The sequence below is a fragment of the Achroia grisella genome, unplaced genomic scaffold (genome assembly GCF_030625045.1).
Source record: "Achroia grisella isolate CSIRO2021 unplaced genomic scaffold, CSIRO_AGI_Agris_v1 utg149, whole genome shotgun sequence".
NCBI classification, from domain to species: domain Eukaryota; kingdom Metazoa; phylum Arthropoda; class Insecta; order Lepidoptera; family Pyralidae; genus Achroia; species Achroia grisella.
The window spans coordinates 3577300-3604441 of record NW_026712644.1 but is presented as its reverse complement, the minus strand read 5'-3'; the positions used below and the strand labels follow the sequence as shown (position 1 = coordinate 3604441).

Genomic DNA, 27142 nt, shown 5'->3' with positions numbered 1-27142 from the left:
TGACGACCTCGGTGGTCTAGCGGTCAAGCACACCGCTTTACGACCGATGGTCGCGGGTTCGATTCCTCGCACGGCACAAACATTTATATCCATGAGTATGATTGTTTGTATCGGTCTGGGTGTTTTCTATGTATAATATGTATGTATTTACAAAAAAAAAAGAAATATCTATGTATATGTATCAGTTGTCTAGTACCCATAACACAAGCTTTAGCTAGCTTAACTTGGGTCTAGATGGCGCTGTGTGAATTGTCCTGAGATTATTATTATTATTATATTATTATTTTACATTCTTGATTTTGTTTAAATATAGTCTTTATTCAAATAAACCTAATATAAGCACTTTTGAATAGTCATATTTTCTTTATTCTACCACTCCTTTGATATCCTGACTGCCTTTATAATCAGTACCTATATATATTTACTAGCTATTTCTCCGGTTTCGTCCGCATTAAATGTATAGCCTGTGTGTTATTCTAATGTATAAGCTATATTACTATAGTTACATAAACGACGACCTCGGTGGTCTAGCGGTCTAGCACACCGCTTTACGACCGGTGGTCGCGGGTTCGATTCCTCCAAACATTTGTATTCATGAGTATGATTGTTTGTATCGGTCTGGGTGTTTTCTATGTATAATATGTATGTATTTACGAAAAAAATCTATGTAGTTGTATCAGTTATCTAGTACCCATAACACAAGCTTTAGCTAGCTTAACTTGGGTCTAGATGGCGCTGTGTGAATTGTCCTGAGATTATTATTATTATAAAAATCTGTGCAGTAGTTACATGTAAGAGTAACAAACATCCGTCCACCCATACTCACAAACTTTCATATTTATAATATAAGTAAGATGATTATAATTCCATTTCCAAGAAGGGAATTGTTTGAAATAAGTTAAAATTTCAACATCTTGAAGTTGATCATAGTTCACTTGCGGGTGAAATTGTTGTAAAGTTTCCAAAAGTAACAGTCAGAAAAGATCTAAGAGAATTTAACAAGAATTTTGTAGCTGTAGGTAAAACTAGGGTTGAAGGTATTGTTAACCAATTCTTGAAGAAAATCTTATTAATTGTTCAAAATCTACCCTGTATCATCGTAAGCACAGATATTATATTATGTTAGAGTCCGTTAGTTTTCTGTTCCCGCGCGTTCCCTTCCCCTCCCTAACTAGTAACAAACGGACCGTACAGCGGCCTTGACGCGCGCGCGCATTGTGTTGTGAATTAAAATAAATTAGAACCGTGAAACCTACTGTGAAACTGGAAAGCTAGCGAAGATATCTTCGAGACCCTGAAGCCCAAGAAATCCGCAGAACCATACAGGTACGTGACTGACGTTTCCCTAACATTTTGGTAGCAGAGTAGTTTCCCAAACATTAATTATAAGAATAATATTTTACAAAAACACACAAGTTTCTTGCTCGTTCTTCTTGTGAAGAGTCTGCGTTCCGAATGAGTGGTAGAATCAAAATATGACTTTCTTATCTGGAAATTCTCATGATTCAAAAGTGCTTGTATTGAGTTTATTTGAATAAAGATTATTTCTATTTCTATTTCTACAAAGATGTTTTTTATACACGACGACCTCGGTGATCTAGCGGCATATGACATTGCCTTAATTTCGATAATTGCTGGTTCGATTCCTCGCACGGCATAAACATTTGTATTCATGACTATGACTGTTTGTATCCGTCTGGAATTTTTTCTATTATATTATTTATGCACTATTTAGAAAAAAAATATATCTATGTATTTATATCAGTTGTCTAATATTATGTGTGTGTTTGAAAAAAAGTATCTATGTATTTATATCACTTGTAGTACCCATAACACAAGCTCTGCTTACCGTGGGACTAGATGGAGCTGTGTTAATTGTCCAGGGTTATTTATTATTTATTTATTACTAGCTATGCCCGCGACTTTGTCCGGATAGAATAGTGACTAGCCAAACAAAGAAAAAAGTTTCATCATTCTAGCTTCAAAAATGACGAAACTTCATACAAACTCTCATCCCCTATTTTATTTTACCCCCTTAAGGGTAAATGTTACGAACTTTGAAGGTGATATCTGTTTATATTTAATCAACAGCCTATAAAATAAGCTTCTAGCTTTAAAAGTGACGATACTTCCATACAACCTTTCAACCCATTAAAACCGATTATATATAAAGAAATATGACATTCAAGGTTTGTAAAAATTTTGCCCTTAAGGGGGTAAATTAAAATAGGGGATGAGAGTTTGATTGGAAATTCGTTATTCGTCGTTCGAGGTTCCGTTTATTACGCGCGGACGAAGTCGCGGGCACAACTAGTTATTGCATGTAGTAATATAGTGTACTAGCTGTCCCAGCAAACGTTTTGCCTTAAATAAAAAAAAAAATTTAGGGCTGGACTACCCCTAACATTTAGGGGGATGAAAAATAGATGTTGGCCGATTCTCAGACCTACTCAATACGCTCACAAAATTTCATGAGAATCGGTCAAGCCGTTTCGGAGGAGTATGGGAACGAAAACTGTGACACGAGAATTTTATATATAAGATGTATATAATGTAGGTCACTAAAATTCATGTACGCTCAAACTCATTACACTCCTAGTTTCAAGTCGGTCTCGGAAACTGGGCAATTTCCCCGTCGCTGAGATCAAAGTGAAATTCACTTAGCCGCCTCATCAAAGACGCCGCCCGCCCGCCACCGTAGTGCGGGGACATGTTCACTTATCGATATTTTGATTTTATATTATTTTGATTATATATTGAGTGTCTGCATGTAATATTGAAGTAACCGTTTTTTACTACATGCATATGAATATAAATACGGTACATACACCAAAATAATATTTTTTACAATTATTTATTTATTTATTTATTAAAACTTTAATGCACATAATTGAAAGTACATATGGCGGACTTAACACCATGCGGCATTATCTACCAGTCAACCATGGGTGGTGCAGAGAATAATTGTTGGCGGTGCAAATATAAAAAATATATTAAACGATACACATAAACATATATATGAATAAATAATAATTATTGTCTGTCAGTCTGTGCGTTTATTCTGCCTAATTTCTAAAATGGCTGGACCGATTCATAATTTAAAAACTACTCTCTTGTCGGTGAAGCACTTCCCATGTATCATAATATCCATGTGCTCTATGGAAAGGAGGAAATTTCAATTGTAAAGACGATTTCAAGTTCTCTACTGCCAAAATATTTTCCCACAGTGAAAATGTCTCAATTTTATTTTTAAATATAGATTAGAAACGAGAATTACTAGACAATCAAACGAGAATATTGTTGATATGAGTGATGTTCTAGATAAATTAAATAATTTTATAAACATATTTAATACTGTCTATATATTATGTAATTCGTCTTCGCTTCGCCAGGGTGTACATGTTATAAACCTTCCTCTTGAATCGCTCTTTAATACTGTCTATATATTATGTACTAGCTACTCGCCCCGGCTTCGCCCGGGTGTATATACATTATACAAATAAATCTTCCTCTTGAATCACTCAATTAAAAAAACCGCTTCAAAATCCGTTGTGTAGTTTTAAAGATTTAAAGATACATAGGGACGGACAGACAGCGACAGCGACTTTGTTTTATACTATGTAATGATATGGTCAACGTTACGTTACAATTTTAGCCGAGTCAGCGCCGTGTTTCTGTTAATTATCTAAATTATAAAATCAATTTTTCTTAAAGTACGTATACTAATATATGTTTATTTGTCCTTTTTCTAAAAATAAATACATATTATTACTATTAAAAATGAGTCATAAATTTGCCTGCAATTAGGTCATTAAAAAAATATATCGATATTCATTTTGAAATAAATAAATATTATTAATATTAAAAATCATAAATTTGCCTGCAATAAAGTCGTATAAAAAATATATCGATATACATTTTGAAATAAATAAATATTATTATTATTAAAAATCATAAATTTGCCTGCAATAAAGTCATATAAAAAATATATCGATATACATTTTGCCCATCACTAGTAGCAGCGAGTTCGAGCGGCGTTGCAAATCATATTGTGCATCGGGTATTACGCGACGTTTGACGCGTGCTACAGACACTAATCCGATTTAATATCAGGGCTCTTGTTTTAAACTCTACAACGTTTATGTTACCCTAGTATATTAATTGCGAAAATTGACTAATAAAAGTTTGCAATTTCATTAACAGCTTTACAGCATATACAGTGACATAGGTTATAAAATGGTCTACCAATCATGTCATATAATAATATATCGATATTCATTGTTTTTATGTTGTCCTGGTATAAATTCCGAAAATTTACTAATAAATAAAATTGAATGTTTGTGCAATTTCAAAGCTGCATATGAAATAAAAAAAATTGTATGTATAAATAAATAAATAAAAAATCTATTCTTAATGATCATCATCATCATCATCGCAGCCCGAAAGACGTCCACTGCTGGACATAGGCCTCCCCCAAAGATCTCCACGACGATCGGTCCTGCGCTGCTCGCATCCAATGCCTTCCAGCGATCTTGACCAGATCGTCGGTCCACCTTGCTGGAGGCCTTCCCACGCTGCGTCTTCCGGTCCGTGGTCGCCACTCGAGGACTTTACTGCCCCAACGGCCATCTGTCCTACGAGCTATGTGCCCTGCCCATTGCCACTTCAAAGTCGCAATTCTTCGGGCTATGTCGGTCACTCTGGTTCTTCTTGACGATACTTGCATCAAAAATATAATTTAATTTTTTTATCAGTTTTAATTTTGGACAATTCACACAGCGCCATCTAGTCCCGTACTAAGCAGAGCTTGTGTTACGGATACTAGACTACTGATATAAAAATATAGATATTTTATAATGAATCTAAATGATATTTATACACGGAACATAAATCAAAAATTATTAAAAAAATCTTTCTTGTTTGTTGGTTTGTTCTTGCTAACTTCGGTTGGACCGATTTTTATGAGACTTTTACTCGCAGACTCCTAACGTTATGAGAAGTAAAGTAATATAATGTTAGTAATATGGACTAATAACACCATTGCTAGCAATGTACCATATCAGATTGACCTCCACGTGGTTCCTCTAAAAACCATCGTGATAAATTCATGGTTAATTTACCAAAATGGGCTAACTTGACTTTAATTTCATCTTATCATCCTCCACTGGTGCCCCGCCCGCGTAAACCGTTGGCGCAAGCAGGTGCACCATTCTATTATCATCCATAAGATGGTCCCCAGAACCTATAAGAGGTACAACAGTCCTCAAATGATGACTAATTCTTTTAATTACATAAAAATAATTTCACAATTTGGTCTTCACATTGGAAACTTCACTCGCTTGCTAATTGTCTATTACTCAAACAACAAAAAGACAATAGACCATAAATAAAGTATTCACAGACATATAAATTACTGAATTAAATATTATATTAAACCCTATGATTGTTCTGATAAATGCTGCTTTCATTTTCCTTCGCCACTACACGTAAATGAGCTGTCATTTACACGCGCGCTCGAAGTCGAGTGGCCGCCATGTTCAATTTTCAAATATCGAATTAGCCGTCACATCTCGTCGGGCTGTATGCGTTTGACACTACAAATTTTATCTGTCAACAAATTTACTTTCAATTTTTATTAACTATAAAATAGAATTTCCTTTTTATTCATGCACTCCTAGTAGCATCGAAACTTTTTATTACAAGTCTACAAATTGATTATTCATTAGTTAAGTTAATAAATAACAAAACAAAAAAAAACTGACGATGTATTTCGTAATAAAGTTGACAATCAAAAGCGCGGGAAAATGCGTCACAATAGTTACACAAATTGAGGTTAGGATTATCAAATGTAATTAAATTTATTTGCAGAGTACGTAAAAACAATATTAGCAAAGGTTCTTGTTTTGAACTTCTCAAACATTTATGTTATCCTGGTATAAATGTTGCGACTGTATTGGAACTTACATAAAACCTTCTAGATATAGACAGGCTTATCTGTGGTATCTAATATTATGTTATCTGTGTCTATGGTTTTCTTATTATGGATGTTAAATTAAATGATGTACACCTGAACAAGTATATGCTGTTAAGGTACTAGCCATAGACAAATATTTTATACATAATTCTCCGTGATATTTTTTAACATCAAGAAAATTTATCTATGTGGCCATAATTTTCCAACGAAATACTTGCATAATATTAAAAGCAACGGCCAGGCGGTGAACAAAATTGTTATCTGTTCACGGCTGGATGAGCATGCGGGCGCCGTTACATAATATGATATAATTAAAAACCGGCCGTCAGCCGTGGTCAGCTATGAAAATTGCACTTGCGTGTATTGAAGGCAAAACTACTAACAGATCTGTGGACTGTATTGAACACTAATAATAATAATAATAATAATAATAATCATTTATTCAGCATAAAAAAGAGTACAGACTAAAAAAGAAAACTTCAAAACTAGTAATTCTCTATGCTGAAAAGGCTTCCACTCAGCTGGTGCCGCAGCGTGTCACTACAGCGCTGATTTTCAGTGGAGCCACTTGAAAAACAGAAATAGCATTCGTTATGAATTTAAATATATAAAATGAAGAATCAGTTCAATGGATGAATTATAAGTATGTGTGATAAATAGAAGAAAAATATATAAGGATAAAAAAGTGTTGATAGAAAGACTTGTGTAATATAATATAGCTTGAATATATTTATTTATTTAATCAATATATATGTATATAATATTGGGCAGTACAGTAAACCCAATATATATATATAATAATAGATATTGAATTATAATTAGGTTCGTAGATAGGGCATCAATAAAAGAGGAAAGTAAAATATTATATCACAATTATATTTCACGATGAAGTCTAAATTTTCTTATTTTCTATTGTTCTAACGATGACAAGGAATGTACAATTTTCAAATTTATATATTTCTTTATATAAACTAAAGAGTTATTAACAATATATATGACTACTGTATTTATCTGCCACGTTTAAGATTTTTGTACTTTAAGTAAATATTTTTTAAAATGATGTTTAAAAGTGTTTTAATAATGAGTATGATTGTTGTATGTATTTTTTTTTTATTAAATTTATTTTGTTTCTCTACTGTTTTTATTATCCCATTTTTTTTGTATTATAAATATATTATGTTTTAATTGTATAATGTGTTCTTCTGGAGGGGATGTTAAATTATCGAAATAAATACATATATATTATATTATATTATAGTTATATACATAAGTAAATGAATAAATATACATTTCTTTTTAATTCAAATATAGTAATATTGTAATTTTGCAAATTATTATGTTTTGTTGATCTTTTTGAGGTTATTTACAATATGTTTAGTAAATAAATTATACGAATTCAGAGCTTCTGACTTTTTTATGAGAGCGATGAGATCATAGGGAGCGCTGATACCAAATATTCGGCACGTTTGTTCGTGATCGTGTAGAGCTTTGCTGAAATTTGTATTGGTCTGGACACTATGTTATGTATGTATTTAAGCATTTCTATCGGCTGTCTGTGGCATAAAAACCAAAAAAATGGGTGAGGGAGAAGGCACTACTTAAATATTAATAATGAAATCAAAATGACTGATAAACGATACATAATAACTCTGGTCAATTAACACAGCGCCATCTAGTCCAAAGCTAAGCAGAGCTAGTATGTTATGGGTAGTAGACAACTGATATTAATACATACATTTTTTTGTAAATACATACATATTATACATAGAAAACACCCAGACCGATATAAACAATCATACTCATGAAAACAAATACTTGCACCGTGCGACGATTCGAACCCGCGACCATCGGAAGTAAAGCGGTGTGCTAAACCTCTCAACCACCAAGTCCATGATGAGATATCTGTAATAAATGAGACTCTTAAATACAAATATGTCTACCGTGCGAGAATCTGAACCCGCGACCATTAGAAAGGGGTGTGCTTAACCGCTAAACCACCGAGGCCGTCTATTTATTATTTACTATTTGTACCCACGACTTCGTCTGCGTGAAATTTAACTTTATTTTTTTTAAATAAAAGTAGCCTACTTTACACCCTATTACATCAGCTACCTGCCAATAAAAGTCCCGTCAAAATCGGTCCAGCTATTTCGGAGATTAGCCCAAACAAACAGATATAAATTGTATAAGTGTTATATAGAAACCTTCCTCTAGAACCACTCGTATCTATTAAAAACTGCTTCAAAATCCGTTGCGTAGTTTTAAAGATTTAAGCATACATAGGGACAGACAGCGACAGCGACTTTATTTTATACTATGTGTAAGAAGCACTAATTATGATGACGACTTAGGCTTTGAAGCCGGCTACCGCAAGGGAAACCCCAAGTAGCGCCCGTGACTTGTGACACGGGTGTAGGTTTAAAAGGCCCTTTTAGAAGGCATTAACACTCACCTTCACTACTTACAGTTTCCCCCCAGGCCCAACTAAGACAGGGATAAAGCCATTTCTAACACTTTAGTATCCAAAACACAACCGGCACGCTCTGCGCTCGTCGACTGAATGCCGCCGTTCACCCAACGAAAAAGGATTATTCAACTACCGACCTCCGTATTTATAGACCGAAGTCAGTGTAGTAGGGAGAGAAACGAGGGTAGCGGTTATCTTATTAGCTTTCCGAACGAGTCGTAGATAAAAAACAAATTGTTATGACTATTCAAAAGTGCTTAAATTAAGTTTATTTGAATAAATGATTTTCTATTCTTTTCTTTTCTATTCTTATGACAAACAACTTAGTTCGGTCTATAAATACTAGATGGCGCTATTTACAATATTTGTAATAATCTTTACACTGGGTACCTCATTAGTACTAAACACAAACTACCTTCTTTTAATATCTTTTTAAGATATCGGATTTTTCTACAATATTAATATGAACTAAAGAAAGTAAAGAAAATTGTTTATAATATTTTTTAAATTTTAATTTACATTTTATCGCTTTATATTAATTTTACAGTACCAAATAGGTCTCCGCTCAGCATATGTCGTGACGGGGTGCCACGACGCTGGTTTTCAGCGGATACCTTCATATAAAATAAATATAATAAAATAATAATAATAATACACATACATACATAGATCTAGGCGGATAACATAGAGTAAACATTTACGACATACTACCATATATAAATAAACATTAAACATAACACACTGAAACATAAAATAAACATAAAGTTCTGGTGACACTAGCAGTGACCTTGCATTTGGAGTGCAGACACATCAAAAATCATAATCATAATCAAAAATCTGCACAGAGAAACTCTACAATATGTAATGATAATAATTAATATATTCTTCTCTAATTTGTTCTGTGTACCAGTACCAATCATACCGGAGTTCCTCTACGATATAAGACATCCCGATGCGCCTCTTTCTCTCTCCTTGGACGAGATAACCACGACTCCGCCGCCACCCACGCCGTACTGCCCATGTCTGCAAGTCAACACAACGCTGTCCGTCGAAAATGTAACCCAAGGTAATTATAGTTTAAGATTCATTTTATTATGGTTAAGTAGCACAATAGTCTGATTTTTAATCTCGGAGACTAAATTGACAGTTGACAGTTGTACATTTTTTTATTATGTTCTACGGCTCTGGATACATGTCTTTTTGAGCCCTACTTTAACAAATACACTAAACTAATTTTACCAGCTATTTTTTAATCTGACAATTGTACATTTTTAAACACAGTCCAAGATTTTAAACACTTCCATAAATTACGCGAGATGTTAACTTACGTTGTAGAGAGGAAGGGTCTCGGCAAATATCACGCAATTTTTATTCTGATTGAAAGTAAAAAAAAAATCTATTTTGGTCCATTTAATCCAGATTGTACATGCTTATTACACTTATAACTCTCAGCAGCAGCATATTGATTACTAGTCTTAACTAGTCGTAAATAAAAGCACGAAGATTTTTTTTTCTTTTTACAATAACAATCCAACGCGTTTACTTAAAATGGTGGATGGGTGAGGGGGTTAAATAAAATCTCTCGACATCTCACCAGGGGGGAGGGAGCTACAGAAAATTCAAAAGACACCTCACGTAATTTATGTACGCCCCCTAATTTATTATTATATATTCCGGCTCTGGATACATGTCCTTTTGAGCCGTACTTTAACAAGTACACTAAACTAGAATTTTAAATAATATTACCAGCTCTAGCGGGGTACTGCTATACCTGCGATACTGATTTTGTTGCAAAGTAAGTTTTTATTTTAGAACATTAGTTTTTAAAGCTTTACACGAAATTTCCACAACGATTTTTCTTATTTTACGTACGTAGCTTAACTCGGGTCTAGATGGCGCTGTGTGAATTGTCCTGAGATTATTATTATTATTGGATATCTTTACAGTGAACATCACAGCTGAGAAGGAGTACCGTCACAAAGAGCTGATAGAAGAGACGGTGGCTGTCGGCGTCATGTTTGCCAGCAAGGCCATAGTGCAGCTGCTGGCGAACCCATTCGTAGGACCGCTCACTCACAAGTAAGACTCTCTTAAGAATCTCTTATTATGTTATATCGTCCTAGTATTTTCACGTTGGATCCCGATGACAACATAACAGCAGATGTTTATCTGCTGTTATGTTATTGTTGTTGTGTTGTGTGTCATTGTAACTCTCTACGGGTTCACCCGATCCGTCCCGACCACAAACACACACGACACCGTCCGCGCCGGCGGAGACGACGACCTCTACTATACCGCGCAATCAACTAGGCGCCTGCGCACGCCCGAGCGCTCCACACCGGTGACCCTGATCGCCCCTCCGATCGATCCCCCGTCCAATTCAATTGGGGATCAAAATTTTTCGGCCTGAGCCGAGGTTCGAACCTCTAAAACAAAATGTACAAAAATGGCCTGTGCCATTTTCAAATAGTATTAATCCTTACTTATTTACTTATTATAAACGCGAGAGTAACTCTGTCTGCTGTCTCCCTCGCTTCCACGCTAAAACTACTGAACCGATTTAAAGGAAATTAGGTACACAGATAGTCTAAACCTGAGAAAGAACAAAGGCTACTTTTTAATGTGAAAAAAGGGTTGTAAGGGGTTAAAAAGGGAGAAGAAAGGTTGTATGGGTTTTTGGGTTAGATTATTAAACATTTTTTCTTTATTTGGTCAAGGTGACTATACCACGCAGACAAAGTCGTGAGCACAGTTAGTATGTAAAATTATCTTATCTGTGGTATTAATAATTAATACATTTATTACAGAATCGGATACAGTGTCCCAATGTTTTCTGGATTTATCCTGATGTTTCTCTCCACTCTAAGTAAGTATTTTTTTTTATGGATGACGACCTCGGTGGTCTAGCGGTCTAGCACACCGCTTTACGTCCGATGGTCGCGGGTTCGATTCCTCGCACGGCACAAACATTTGTATTCATGAGTATGATTGTTTGTATCGGTCTGGGTGTTTTCTATGTATATTATGTATGTATTAACGAAAAAAAAAATATCTATGTACTTGTATCAGTTATCTAGTACCCGTAACACAAGCTTTAGATAGCTTAACTCGGGTCTAGATGGCGCTGTGTGAATTGTCCTGAGATTATTATTATTATTTTTTTTCCCAAAAATTCTCATCTCCCCTCTTAAGGAGAGGAGATGGCAACATACCCCCGGCAGAAGCACAGTCGGCCGGGGTTCAGGGCCCCAGGGACAGAAACCGGCGTACAATGCGGGCAGAATCTAACAGCACCGCTTTCTGCATCATTCCCGGGAGTGAACCGCCCCGGAATCCCAACCGTCTGAGATGTTGTTCCAGACTGGTTGGGATAAGACCGTTCACCGACATGACGATTGGAATGATTTCGGTGGACATCACCCCCCACATTTCGGTCACCTCGTGAGCCAGGTCGAGGTACTTTCTCTTTTTCTCAGTTTCGGCTTTCACGAGGTTCTCGTCATGCGGTATGGTGATGTCCACCAAAAACACCCTCGAAAGTGCCCGATCCATCACCACGATATCAGGTTTGTTCGCAAGAACGGTCCTGTCCGTGATGATGGATCGGTCCCAGTAGAGCTTGACGCTGCCGCTTTCGAGGACCGGCTGGGGCTCGTACTTATAGTACGGCAACCTCTCATTCGCGAGGCCGTACTTCAGAGCTAGTTCTTGATGGAGTATTTTGGCTACCTGGTTGTGTCTGTGCAAGTACTCAGTGTTGGCAAGAGCTGAACAACCCGAAAGCACATGTCTGAGTGACTCTCCGGGATGGCGACATGCCCGACAGATGTCCTCAGTGCCATCCTTCAGAATGTGCTTTCGGTAATTGTTCGTCTTAACCACCTGATCCTGTATTGCACAGACAAAACCCTCGGTCTCTCCGAAGAGATCACCGAACTGTAGCCAGTGCACGGAGGTCTTCGTGTTGACGTACGGCCCGTGAAGGGCTTTGAAGAACCTTCCGTGCAACTCCTTCTCTTTCCTCTAGCCTCCCGCTGAGAGGTACCCAGGACTTCGGGTTTTCGCCAGTCCTCTTTAGCCAGAGAAAGAGGGGTGAATCCTTTGTCACATTCTATGACCTCTCTATGCAAACCCTCGTCTCTTTTCTCCAGAAAATATGTCCTGAGGCTGTCAATCTCGCGGTTGTGCATGGTCTTAACGCTTAACAAGCCTCGACCACCAGTCTTCCGCGGGATGTACAGCCTCATGACTGACGACTTCGGGTGATGCATTCTATGGAGGGTCATAGTTGTGCGGACTTTCCGATCCAGGGCTTCGAGTTCGGTTTGAGACCATCTGAGCACGCCAAAAGTGTAAAGGAGTACGGGTATGACCCAGCCGTTATATGCTCGGATCTTATTGGCACCCGACAAGGAACTTTTCAGTACTCTTGTAAGGCGCGCAAAAAATTCCTCACGGATTGACTGTTTCATATCCGTCTCCCTCACACCGATGTTTTGTGACATGCCCAGATACCGGTATGTTTCAGCGTCGGAGAGGGTTTTGATGTTGGAGGGATCTGTAACGATCCCTTCAGTTTGATTGACCCGTCCCCTCTGCACATGGAGAACCGCGCACTTGTCTATTCCGAGTGCCATCCTAACAGAGCTGCTATAATCGTTTACAATATTTAACAGCTCCGTCAGGCGTTCGACACTCGGAGCTAGTAGTTTCAAGTCATCCATGTACAGAAGGTGAGACACTCGTGTACCTCCTCTCCGATACTGAAATCCAGTCCCCGAATTCTCCAGTAAAGTACTGAGAGGATTCAGGGACAGGCAAAACCAAAGTGGACTCAAACAATCGCCCTGGAATATTCCCCTCTTAATCTCAATCCGGTCAGCGGTATCCGTTAATCGCTCGCCCTGGATAGACAGGATCGTCGTCCATTGCCCCATGCATGTCTCCAGGAACACCCGAACCGTACCGTCGATCTTGTACAGCTCGAGTATCCTCCGAAGCCATGAGTGGGGTACGGAATCGAACGCCTTTTTATAGTCTATCCAAGCAGCGGAGAAATTCCGACGGTTCCGCTTAACCACTTGGCCAGCGACAGCATCAATGAGGAGAAGCTCCTTCGATCCGCGGCTACCGCCCCTGCATCCGTTCTGAGCGCCAGATAGGATCTTGTTGTCGTACACATGACGAGAGATCTTAGCGCTCAGAACAGATGTTAACGTCTTATATATTGTCGTAAGACAAGTTATGGGGCGATATTTAGATGGATCCGCAGTATCGTCCGTCTTAGGAGCTAAATGAGTGATCCCGGTTGTAAGGAAGTTCGGGAGCGCCCTGTTTTCGAGGGCACTCTGGAATTGCACGGCTAAGGTTGCATGGCTGGCCGAGAACGCCTTTAACCAGTAGTGTTGCAATCCGTCGATTCCCGGACTTTTCCAGTTCGGAGCCCGACGGATCGCAGCAACCACGTCCTCCTGCGTAATGGCAATGACGTTCATCGGTGTTATTCGAGCACATGCTTCCTCAACACCGTGCATCCATGCGCCCTCCTCATGTTCCACAGGTTCAGACCACAGCTGTCGCCAGAAGGCGACGAAATTGGCTGTTTCGGGTCTTTGTCCTGTGGGCTGTAGTTTTGGGCGCTCCAAGTTTCTATAAAACTTCCGTTGATCACTCATAAAGAGACGATTCTGTTGATACCTCTCGACCCTCTCAGAGTACCGTCGGAGTCGCTTCCCCCATGCAGCGACCTTTTGCTTCAGGTCGTCTATACGCTCCGTAAGTTTTTGTCCGAAGTCCGGCTGGAACAGACGTACACCTGTCCCAGCAAAGGCCTTTTTTACGGAGCGCATAATTCTCGGGCGTGTATTGCCCTCCCTGAAGCAGAGCAGTCTGCCAATGAGGACCCTGGCCTGGGTGATCCGTCGCTCAATCCTTCTTTTCCAGGCTGGTTTCGCATTATCCCTTTGGATATTACGTCCAGCCCGGGGCATTTTTGCGCTAGTATATCGGCATACTGCCAATGCAGCGGCAAAGAGGATTGAACTCGTCTCTCCCAGGTCACCGCTGCCCTCAAGGTATTGAGGCAGCAGTCCATTTGCGGCCTCAATGGCATCCCGCGTCGCCACATTTGGATGTAGCCGGGGAAGCTTCGGTCTCTCTTCAAGGGGAGTTCTTCGGATCTCTAGAATCGCCCCTTCTAGTATGCTCCTCATATGCTCTATATCCTGGGAAGTTGTTCCGTCCGCATTCGCTTCTGAAGGCCTTTCGGCAACCATCTCTACGTTAGGTAGCACGTCTGAGATGGGTTGCTCCACGGTCGTGGGGTCTGCTTCTGGAACAACTTCACTTCGCAATCGTTCGAGTTCGGTCGCGCTAAACATACCAGAGCGCTGTATGTACCGAACTCTATCGGCTAGGTTCTGTTCCGAGACGATTAGCTCCGGTAAAAGACGCAGAAACTCGCGGTGCATTACTGCCCTGTATCCTGTTCTGCCTGTTTCCGTCCCTGTAGCCCTGTAGAACGCTCGCATGAGGTCTTCATTCATGGCTCTCGACCATCTCATGCGACGTGTACCACCAGTGGCGGGCGCCGATTGCTGGGCCTGTGACGGCCCTGCCGGTGCCAAGCCAGCTGATGTCGATGGCAAGGGGTCGGACCGGCCAGGTGGTGTGGCCGGTCGGCTGGCTTGCATTCTGTCACGCCTACCGCCAGTTGTAGACGTGCCCCGGCGGCCCCCGGGCAGCGACCCTATTCCGTTTTCTTTATTTATACTAGCCATCTTTATAATTGCCATGGCCCCTTTGGCCGCGTAGGTTTTATATATACGCGTGACCGCCTTTCACGTGAGCTAGATGATCAGCTCGGACGCGGGGTTGGACTTTGAAAGGCTTATTATTATTATTATTATTATTATAATAATCTGCGCTAACGGTATACGCTAGCGGGGCACCAGTGAAGGATGATAGGATGAGCATGAAGTCAGGTCAGTTCCATGCTCTTATAAAATAATGAGTGTGATACAGTGAAAGTACCAGGATAACATGAAGTTACAGGCAGTTAGGTGACGTCTTTGGTACTGTTCATCTATATAGGCGACGGAGCCTCTCTCTCTCTCTCTCTCTCTCTCTCTGTATATTATAGACCCGAAGGTCTAATGGAATGGGGCACTCGAATTCGCTAACTGTATTTGGTATACGCTGGCGGGGCACCATATGATGAGCGTGAGGTCAGGTCAGTTCCATCCTCTTATAAAATTATAAGTGTGATACAGTAAAAGTACCAGGCTAACATGAAGTTACAGGCAGTTAGGTGATGACTTTGGTACTGTTCATCTATATAGGCGACGGAGCCTCTCTCTCTCTCTCTCTCTCTCTGTATATTATAGACCTGAAGGTCTAATGGAATGGGGCACTCGAATTCGCTAACTGTATTTGGTATACGCTGGCGGGGCACCATATGATGAGCGTGAGGTCAGGTCAGTTCCATACTCTTATAAAATAAAAGTTTAATACACTGAAAGTACCAGGATAACATGAAGTTACAGGCAGTTAGGTGACGATTTTGGTACTGTTCATCTATATAGGCGACGGAGCCTCTCTCTCTCTCTCTCTCTCTCTGTATATTATAGACCCGAAGGTCTAATGGAATGGGGCACTCGAATTCGCTAACTGTATTTGGTATACGCTGGCGGGGCACCATATGATGAGCGTGAGGTCAGGTCAGTTCCATCCTCTTATAAAATTATAAGTGTGATACAGTAAAAGTACCAGGCTAACATGAAGTTACAGGCAGTTAAGTGATGTCTTTAGTACTGTTCATGTATATAATCGACGGTGCCACTTTCTATATATTATAGAACCAAAGGCAAATGGCAGTTTACCACGATGGTTTAAGGGGGAACAGCATGGAGGTCAACCTGACATGGTACATTGCTAGAATGAGGTTATTAATCCACATTACTCACAAGCACCCCTACCTAATGATCCTTAACTCTAATTTCCTTGTCGAAGTCAGAAATTAAGCTGATTATTTTGACGGCTTTGATGGTCTAGCGGTTTAGCACACGGCTTTATTTTCGATATTCGCAGATTCGATTCCTGGCACGGTACAAATATAATATCCATGAGTAAAATTGTTTGGATGTGAAGGACTTATGGTCATTCCTTTAGATTGGAGTGCCATCTGCACTCGCCCCGTATCGTTCGGTGAAGCTGTAAAGTCCAGCTGCGGCCAACAGCATTAGAATAGTCCGAAAGGAAAACCAATTTAATTTTAATTAATATTATTTACACAATTTTATTTAATATTATTATTTTCGTTCAGTTTTCGCCTTCGGACGATCCTACAGCGTGTTGTTCGTCGCCCGGGCGCTGCAAGGCATTGGTTCTTCTTGTTCTTCAGTATCCGGTATGGGAATGCTCGCTGAACGATACCCGGATGACAAGGTAAGCTCTTGGAGTCTTATGACACCCTAGTACTTGTAATGTAATTATTTGATATACCCTCTCACTTTCTTCTAATAATGGTGATGGTAAACGCGGGAAAGGGATAGAAGTAATTTTATTTCACCCTTAATTTTTCCGGCAAAGTACTTATGTAAGAACTAGGTTTTGCCCGCGGCTTCGCTCGCGTTAATTTAACATAAATTGGGGGTGGAATTTATCAAAATCCTTTTTTAGGGGATGCTTACGGCATAGTAGCTTTATGCATGCAAAGTCTCAGCAAGATCGGTTTAAAATTTACAAAGTTTCATACAAAATGTCACCCCCTATTTTATCCCCTTGGGGGTAGAATTAATCAAAATCCTTTCTTAGCGGATGCCTACGTCATAACATCTACCTGCATGCCAAATTTCAGCCCGATCCGTCCAGTGGTTTGGGCTGTGCGTTGATAGATCACTATGTCAGTCACTTTGGAGTTATATATATTTAGATTTTTGTTTTGTTTTTTTTTTTATTATTTATTCTTTCTAGTATATATAATAGTTTTGTGTTTTAATTTGTAACTTATCCCAAGTTTTGTTTTTTTTCTGTTTATATATCGTTTATTAGTAATTTTGTTTTTATTATTATTATTGCCTATATGTATGTAAAATTGTTCATTTTTTTATATTTATATTTAATTATCTATATATATATATATGTTAAATTATTTATATATATGATTTATTTTTATCTTTTTTTTATATTGTAATTAAAAAGCACTCAATATATGTGTTTGTTTTCTTTCTCTTCTTTTATTTCTTTCTTTTAGTTGAACTATGGCATACCATTTGAATGATTTAAAAAAAATTGCAAACAGGAACGCGGTAACGCTATGGGCATAGCGTTGGGAGGCCTCGCTCTGGGCGTTCTCATAGGACCTCCATTTGGCGGGCTCATGTACGAGTTTGTTGGGAAGACAGCACCATTCCTCATGCTGTCCGCACTTGCTTTAGGAGATGGATGTAAGTGTATTTATTTAGGATCAAAAACTGGTTTACAATTAGATAACTTATAACTGTAAGATCCACTAATTATAATGACGAGTTAGGCCCTGATGCCGGCTACCGGAAGGGAAACCCCAAGTAGCGCCCGTGACTTGTGACACGGGTGTAGGTTTAAAAGGCCCTTTTAGAATGCATTAACACTCACCTTCACTACTTGTAGTTTCCTCCCAGTCCCAACTAAATCCGGGATAAACCCGTCTCTAATACAGTCCACTTTAGTATCCGAAACACAACCGGCACGCTCTGCGCTCGTCGACTGAATGCCGCGGCTCACCCAACGAAAGAGGATTATTCAACTACCGACCTCCGTATTTATAGACCGAAGTCAGTGTAGTAGGGAGAGAAACGAGGGTAACGGTTATCTTATGACAAACTACTTAGTTCGGTCTATAAATACTAGATGGCGCTATTTACAATATTTGTAATAATCTTTACATTGGGTACTTCATTAGTTCTAAACACAAACTACCTTCTTTTAATATATTTTTAAATATCACATTTTTCTGCAATATTGATGTGAACCCTAACATTCATTACATTTACATAAACCCAATATGCATGTTGAGTAATATATGTAACTATATTACTAAAGGACTGATCCCACTTCGCCTGGTTAATTTTGGAGACTTAAGAGTTATTTTCAAAATATAAAATTTGTGTGTGTGTTCTATATGATCATCCCTCGGTGTCCTCAGACTAAAGTCGTATCCGTCAAGCGGGAGTTGGCCTTTACAGCTTCACCGGACGATAGGGGGCGAGTGCAGATGGTACTCCAAACCAAAGGAAGGACTTATGGAGCGGCTGAAGGCTAACTCCCGCCTGACGGATACGAGTTTAGTCTGCGGGCACCGCTAGGGGTTCGAACCTCGGCTCGTAATCGGACATCGTAATTTCGATCCCCGTTTGAATTGGACGGGGGATCGATCGGAAGGGACTTTGAGAGTCTTCTCTATAATTAACATGTAAGTCCGCGTGGATTAATGTCATGTAATCTGGACGGCCTCGGTGGTCTATCGGTAGCACACCACCTTACTTCCGATCGTCGCGGGTTTGATTTCTCGCGCGATACAAACATTTGTATTCATGAGTATGATTGTTTGTATCGGTTTGGCTGTTTTATATATATCTTATATATGTATTTATAAAAAAAATATATGTAAGTGTTTATATCAGTTGTCTAGTACCACAACACAAGCTTTAGCTAACTTGGGTCTAGATGGCGCTGTGTGAATTGTCCTAAGATTATTATCTGTCCTATAATCAACAGTGCTGCAGCTCATGATCCTGCAACCTGGCGTGGTACGTCAAGAGTCAGAGCCACCGTCGCTCCGCCAACTCGTCACTGATCCGTACATCATCGTTGCAGCTGGTGAGTCATCACGAATGATCATTAATAATTCTGGATATTTATATCTTTTATTCCAATAAACCTAAACTAACTAGGTCATAATTTTTCATTATCTCATTAATTTTACTTACTATTGTTGACTTTGGTAAAATGGCGTCACTATCTGTCTCGCTCATTCATGGAAAACATGTCGATCCATCTCTCTCATTATTTTGCCCTAAAATTTAGAACCTAGAACTTGCCAAGAGCTTGTGCGAATAAAAAAGAATTTAAACTGAGTAAAATGGGTTAGGAAAATTCGGGTTACTTGAGCTTTTTATTATTTTACTCGTTTTTTTTAGTATGAAACTAACTAATATTATACTATTTTACAATCCTGATTAAATACGCAAACTTTTCATGGTACTTGCCGAGGCACTTTAGTACATTTTTTTTAAACAAGGACCTTTTAAAGTCGACTTTTTTAGAAAATGTTAAATACATGGTTTAACAAATAGTCTTAATTCTAGAAAACTTGGGGCAATTGTGTTCTTATTTTTTATTGTGGTTCTAGAAATGTTATTTAAGTTACGGTTCCAAAGTTTAAATGAACAAAAATAATAAAAATTAATCACAATAACCGAAAATTGGTTATAGTTTGACCAAATTTCTTGGTTTTTCTTAAAGGCTCATAATTTTCAAAGTGCATGGGATAGATTTTTTTAATAATTTTTCTCATGATGGTTACAATCAATCCTATCACCACATTTCGGCTTGACGTTGAGTTCTGGGACACCCTGTATAATTTGTATTAATATATTATTTGGGTATACGTATCTTCAATGTTGGTAGACTACTGAAGTTATAAATTTCTTTGATTGGCAGGCGCGATCACATTTGCAAACGTGGGTATAGCCATGTTGGAGCCGAGTCTACCTATATGGATGGCGGACACGATGGAGGCACGAAGATGGCAGCAAGGTGTAGCATTCTTGCCTGCTAGCATCTGCTATCTCATTGGTAAGTTTACTTTGTATATGTATATGTGTTTGTATATGTCGCGTAACCTATCTTTATTCTTTCTTCTTTCTTCTGTCTTCTTTCTTCTTTCTTCTTTCTTCTTTCTTCTTTCTTCTTTCTTCTTTCTTCTTTCTTCTTTCTTCTTTCTTATTTATTTATTTAAAAATTAATTAAATTTTTATACAATAGGCGAGCTTATTGCTAATAGCATTCTCTACCAGCCAACCTTAAGGAGTGCAGAAATACTTCAAGGCTCTTCTTTCTTCATTCTATATATTATTTATCATTCTCTATGTTTGTAAAAAGTAAACGTTGTAATTCTAGTAAACTCACTGTACCCATGGTATGTAATAGAACTTACATACCAAAATAACAAAATATAACTATGTGGTTAATTCATATGCGGTTGAAGTGCGAAAGGTTTACCAGCAAAATATCTCTACAATCTTCTAAAAGATCTTGTCCTGTCTTGAACTGCTAAACAAATGACTCTGTGCAGGCACGAACCTGTTCGGACCTCTCGGACACAAGATGGGTCGGTGGCTGGCAGCCTGCTCGGGCCTGGTCATCATTGGCCTATGCCTCATATTGGTAAGTCCTCTGTTCCTCCTCATCCTCCTCGTCCTCGTCCTCTATCTTCGTCAGTGTGTGTACAGCGAGACGGGACGATTTTTAGGTTCAACTTTGAAATTTGAATTTAAAAATGAATCTGTATTATTGTAAACATGTACAACATTTATTTAAAAAGAATACGAGCTGAGTTTCTTATCAGTTCTTCTCATCTTGAAATAATTCCGAACTGACGGTAGATTTGACATATCATAAGAGTCTGTAATAGACCTACATGAATAAAGATATTTCGGAGTGCTTTCGAGATGATAAGAACTGACAAAATACTCAGCTCGTATTATTTATATTATTAACTGGGTCTTAATGCGAATAAGTTTATGCCCAATAAAGGTATTAAGATCCGGTTAATAATATAAATAATTTATATTAAACATGAAAGTTTAAAAATAACTATTGCAATCAGCTCGTAATATTTTTAAATACCCTATACCTTCTTACTTCAGCTCGAAATCTTCTTTAGATTGTAGGGTATACCATAAAAATATTTAACAAGTTTCCAAAGGAGTTAGAACAGTTAAATAAAAGCAAATTAAAAAAAGAATTGTACGATTGGTTGTTATCTAACTGCGTTTATAATATAGACGAATATCTTTCACGAATTGTGAAAACGTAACTAATACCACAGATAATATATATATTTTTTTTTATTGGATTGTTTGGGCTATTGTCAGATGTGTAGCACCTGTAGCACTGCGACCTACATAGATCTATTGTGCTCGCCCTTTTCAGAGTTCGCTACCTAGACCCGTCAGGGACAAGAATTGAAGGATATTCTTAGGAGCGATCGTTTTTATCTCCTCGGGAAAGAGTGTAAACTTTCCAAAGGAGATATTTCGTTTATGCACGAGTGGGCTACAACCACATAGAATGTGAAGCGGCAGATAATATAACATTACATACTAATATTAATAAATAAATTAATTATAATAATATATGTGTGGGATCAAGTGTTTTCAAAATGAAAGTTAGTTGCTTCGTATTACTATGTATTTAAAACTCTTCTTATAATTATTAAAAAAATAAAACCATCGACCATCTCTTGAGAACACCGTAACAAGAATAAATTACTCTAATCTGTTGCATCTAATTTTCTATCTGTCGATCTCACTCACTCATGCATATTCATTCATTCATCTTCATTATGCGTTCCATTATAACAAATATTGAATACAAAAATATTTCCTACATATGTATAAAATGATAAGCAATTTATAATGACAATATTTCAATTGACAATTGTCTATTGCAAGTCAGAAATGACTAAATGTGCGAACAATATAATAAAATTTAAAATACCACATCCAATGTACCACATTTTTCGGTCTTTTATGGAAAAAGGTATAAAAATTTACAATAAAATAGCAAAGGATATACTGGAATTACCCTTAAATAAATTCAAAACATTTCTTAAATCATATTTACTGAGCAAAGCCTATTACTCACTAAACGATTACTTGAATGACGAGTGTGCATGGCAATAGTTGTACATGCACTGGATTTTCATTTAATGTTAGACATAGACACCTATATAAATATATATTGTAAAAAAACTGGCTTTTAAAAAAAAGTAAACCAATTGAGTTTTTTACCAGTTCTTCACAATTGGATCTAAATACGAGTATATACTTAACTCGTTCAGTTCAGTATATACTCGTATTTAGATCCAATTGAGAAATTATTAACATAAAAAATTTGACGTTCATAAGCGGCTAAAATGTCCTACATGAATAAATGATTTTTGAATTTAAATATATAATTATAATTCTAATTATTGAGTTAATACAGTTTATTTTAAATCCATTAGATTCCTATGGCCCGCAAGTTGGAGCACCTGATCATTCCTAACGCCGGACTGGGTTTCGCCATCGGCATGGTGGACTCCTCGATGATGCCAGAGCTAGGCTTCCTCGTCGATATAAGACATGCCGCGGTCTACGGTTCTGTCTATGCTATTGGAGATACAGCGTTCTGTCTTGGATATGCTGTCGGTAAGTTGATTATGGTCGCCAATGGTCGAAATTCGACTATAATTAACTTAAATAACTAGCTGTACCTGCGACTTCGTTCGCGTGGAATTTAACTTTATTTTTCTAAAATAAAAGTAGCTAAGTCACTCCTTATTACATCAGCTACCTGCCAAAAAAAGTCCTGTCAAAATCAGTCCAGCCATTTCAGAGATTAGCCGGAACAAACAGACAAACAGATAAAAATTGTAAAAAATGTTATTTTGTTGTATGTACCGTATTTATATTCATATGCATATAGTAAAAAACGGTTATTTCAATATTACAAACAGACACTACAATTTTATTTGTATGTATAGATTTTCAGGTGACTGAATATTATTTGAATAAGAATATTGGCCCATATTATGTACTAGCTGTACCCGCGACTTCGTCCGCGAAAATAGTGACCTTGACCAAATAATGAAAAAAATATTAAATGACCTACCCCAATAAAAGCCAAATGAAAAAGTTTCATCGTTTCATCTTCAAAAATGACGACACTTCCATACATAACTCTTTCAACCCCTTACAACACTTAAAAAATGTAGACAATAAAAAAGGTATATAAAATAGTTTCCAACATAATTGTCTATTTTTTTTTATAATATTATATTGTTTTCATATGACGTAAGTCAATTATATACATAAAATATAGACAATAAAAAAGGTATATAAAATAGTTTCCAACATAATTGTCTATTTTTCTAATAATATTATATTGTTTTCATATGACATAAGTCAATTATATACATAAAATATAGATAATAAAAAAGGTATATAAAATAGTTTCCAACATAATTGTCTATTTTTCTAATAATATTATATTGTTTTCATATGACATAAGTCAATTATATACATAAAATATAGACAATAAAAAAGGTATATAAAATAGTTTCCAACATAATTGTCTATTTTTTTAATAATATTATATTGTTTTCATATGACGTAAGTCAATTATATACATAAAATATAGACAATAAAAAAGGTATATAAAATAGTTTCCAACATAATTGTCTATTTTTCTAATAATATTATATTGTTTTCATATGACATAAGTCAATTATATACATAAAATATAGACAATAAAAAAGGTATATAAAATAGTTTCCAACATAATTGTCTATTTTTTTAATAATATTATATTGTTTTCATATGACGTAAGTCAATTATATACATAAAATATAGACAATAAAAAAGGTATATAAAATAGTTTCCAACATAATTGTCTATTTTTCTAATAATATTATATTGTTTTCATATGACATAAGTCAATTATATACATAAAATATAGACAATAAAAAAGGTATATAAAATAGTTTCCAACAACCCTTTTTTCGCATTAAAAAGAAGCATATATCCTTTCTCAGGGTCTAGACTATCTGTGTACCGAATTTCATTTAAATCGGTTCAGTAGTTTCGGCGTGAAAGCGAGACAGACAGACAGACAGAGTTACTTTCGCATTTATAATATTAGTATGTAATATTATGTTATCTGTGATATTAGTAAGGATATTTTGAGTACTAACGTGTATATAAAAAAAATAATACATGAAGTAAAATATTAATGCAAATCGCTAGAATATTGCAATCTGCCACTATAGCGGCGGTATAGTCCCTTCTGCCAGTAGTCCTCCTTCATGAAGGTGGACAGCATGTTGGTGAGGACCAGGGCTAGAGATGTGTCAAGTCGAGTTACTAACTCGCGGTGAATTCAAGTTAACTCGAGTTGAATCCTGCCAACTCGAGTTGGAAGAATTCAACTGGTAACGAATCAAGTGAAAGATCGAGAGCATGTTGTCGAACTGTCAATGACATGAAGTTTTCCGATCATTTCATATCATACAATTTTCACTCGTCACAAATGTTTCAATATTGTTATGTTATCATTAAAATGATTATGAGCTCTATAAGTCCTTCCGCGGCTTTGAAGTACCATTTCTACTCGCCCCCTATGGTTCGATGAAGCTTTCAAGGCTAGCTGCGGCCAAAAATATTAGATTTGATCGAAAAATTAAAAAAAAGTATTACAGGTAAACTACGATTAGTAATTCCAGTCAGTAAAATGACAAGTGCAACTGTCACTGATACAAAAAATGGTGACCCGCTACAATTGTGATGTTAGGCAATCAATAGACTTAGACATTTAGTCATGCTTCCTTTTATTAGGTATCGAAGACTTTTTTTTTATTTTTAATATTTAATACATATCGTATTAAATAATACGATTTTAGAAATATGGAACTTACCAGCACATTAAAATTTCTCACTACAACATTATTACAAAAGCTGCGAAAAAATGTAAAAAGAGATTCAGAGGAATTAATACTAGAATTTTTATTTGTATAAAGGCAATTTGATATTGAATAAAAAATATGTAATCTCGACTAACTTTTAATTGCAAAAACTCGAGTCTACCACATCACTATTTATTTTGGACTAAAAACCTACAACACTGGAAATGTCATTTTACTGACTGGAATTAATAATCTTACTTTAACTCGAGTTAACTCGAGTTACCTGAATTTCAACTCGAGTTAATTCGAGTTATGTTTATTACGAGTTAGCGCATCTCTAACCAGGGCCACTAACGCTTTGAAGCTCGCGCTGTGACTTAACTCCAGCTGCGTCACCCTCAATGTCCGGTTACTCCTGGTCCATATGTAGTCGACAATGACCTGCTCCTTGGTGGCGTAGTGTAGGCCGGACAGGTACATTGACGTGGTCGGTGTTACAGCATGCAACAAGAAGTTGGGCCCAGTCGGTGTTGTCCAAAATTAAGACGGAAAATGCTAGTATAAACGTATAATTCATATCATAGGTCCTGCGTTTTCTGGTACCCTGGTAAACAGTATCGGCTTCGAGTGGATGCTGGTCATCATCGCGATCCTGAACTTCGCGTATGCTCCCCTGCTGCTGCTGCTCAGGTCTCCACCGGCAAGAGATGAGAAACAGGTAAGAGATTAACATATAATTTGTAATTTTTATAATAATGACCATAGACAAAATAAAATTTCTATTATTCTATTTTATTTTCTATTGTTTTGGATTAATAAATAAATAAATATTTTAATGACTTGATTAACTAGAACATAGTAATGTTCTGATTAATCAAGTTAAGTTTCATAGTAGTCTAAACTATCTGTATACCAAATTTCATTTAAATTGGTTCAGTAGTTTTGGCGTAAAAGCGAGACAGAGTACTTTCGCATTTATAATGTTACTAGCTACTCGCCCCGGCTTCGCACAGGTGTATTATATATATATAAACCTTCGAAATATTATAATATATCGAATTGTTATATATATAATCCCAATTCAAAATCCTTTGTTTAATTTTAAAGATTTAAGCATACATAGGGACGGACAGACAGCGACAGTGACTTTGTTTTATACTATGTAATGATATTAGTAAGGATTAGATTGTATTAAAAATATATATAATTTTCAGAGTCTAATCATCAGCGATAAATCATCAGTCCGCTACGTGAGCTACCAGAACGAGGAAGAAGAATAAATCCCGCCATCTCTAAACGCCGCCATGACACCCGCCATGTTAATTTTAATATTTTTTAAAATGTATACTTGGGAGTGAATTATAATGCCAAAACAAGAGATTCACGTAGATTTTAAAAATCGAATATAGCACTCATAATACTAAACTGTATGAACTTAAAAAATAAATTTTTTGGAAAAACGACCGTAAGATTAATACAATAAAAATTGTTTTCCAAAATATCAACTTTGAAGTTAATGCATTTTAGTACTAAGGCTGAGATATTCGTGTAGAATTTAAAATTCGAATATAGCACTCCTAATACTAAACTGTATGAACTTAAAAGTACATTTTTTGGAAAATCAACTGTATTATCAACGTAATAAAAATCGTTTTCCAAATTTATTAATTTTGAAGTTAATGCATTTTAGTACTAAGACTGCAATATGGACGTCTAAGGAGTTGGATGTATCTATGCCTAATGTTTATTTCAAAAATATTTATATACTTAGGTAAGTAAAGAGTTGAGTGTGTTTATATTTATTACAGTTTATATACTGTAGTGATTGCCCAAATATAAATTATATATTCATGTATAATCTACTTGTCTTATTATAATAAATAAAGCAACACCATAATTTCAACAAATAAAGTTATACTTGACCAATTTTTCAAATATAATATATATATGTACTATAAGTATTTTAATTTTACTGGCCTATACTATGTATAATAAA

The 27142-nt window shown here is 36.8% G+C and overlaps 1 protein-coding gene across 1 annotated transcript in view; it reads left to right on the top strand.

Moving 5' to 3' along the window:
• LOC131855729 (synaptic vesicular amine transporter) overlaps window positions 1-26426 on the top strand; it is a 98319-nt gene extending 71893 nt beyond the window's left edge. Inside the window, exons 4-14 of the mRNA XM_059207027.1 lie at window positions 9352-9507; window positions 10388-10520; window positions 11249-11307; window positions 16765-16886; window positions 17743-17887; window positions 19197-19298; window positions 20142-20276; window positions 20776-20867; window positions 22711-22894; window positions 25731-25864; window positions 26361-26426. Coding sequence (XP_059063010.1) covers window positions 9352-9507; window positions 10388-10520; window positions 11249-11307; window positions 16765-16886; window positions 17743-17887; window positions 19197-19298; window positions 20142-20276; window positions 20776-20867; window positions 22711-22894; window positions 25731-25864; window positions 26361-26426 — 1328 coding nt within the window. The remainder of the gene's footprint in view (window positions 1-9351; window positions 9508-10387; window positions 10521-11248; window positions 11308-16764; window positions 16887-17742; window positions 17888-19196; window positions 19299-20141; window positions 20277-20775; window positions 20868-22710; window positions 22895-25730; window positions 25865-26360) is intronic.
• Window positions 26427-27142: the final 716 nt, after the last annotated feature.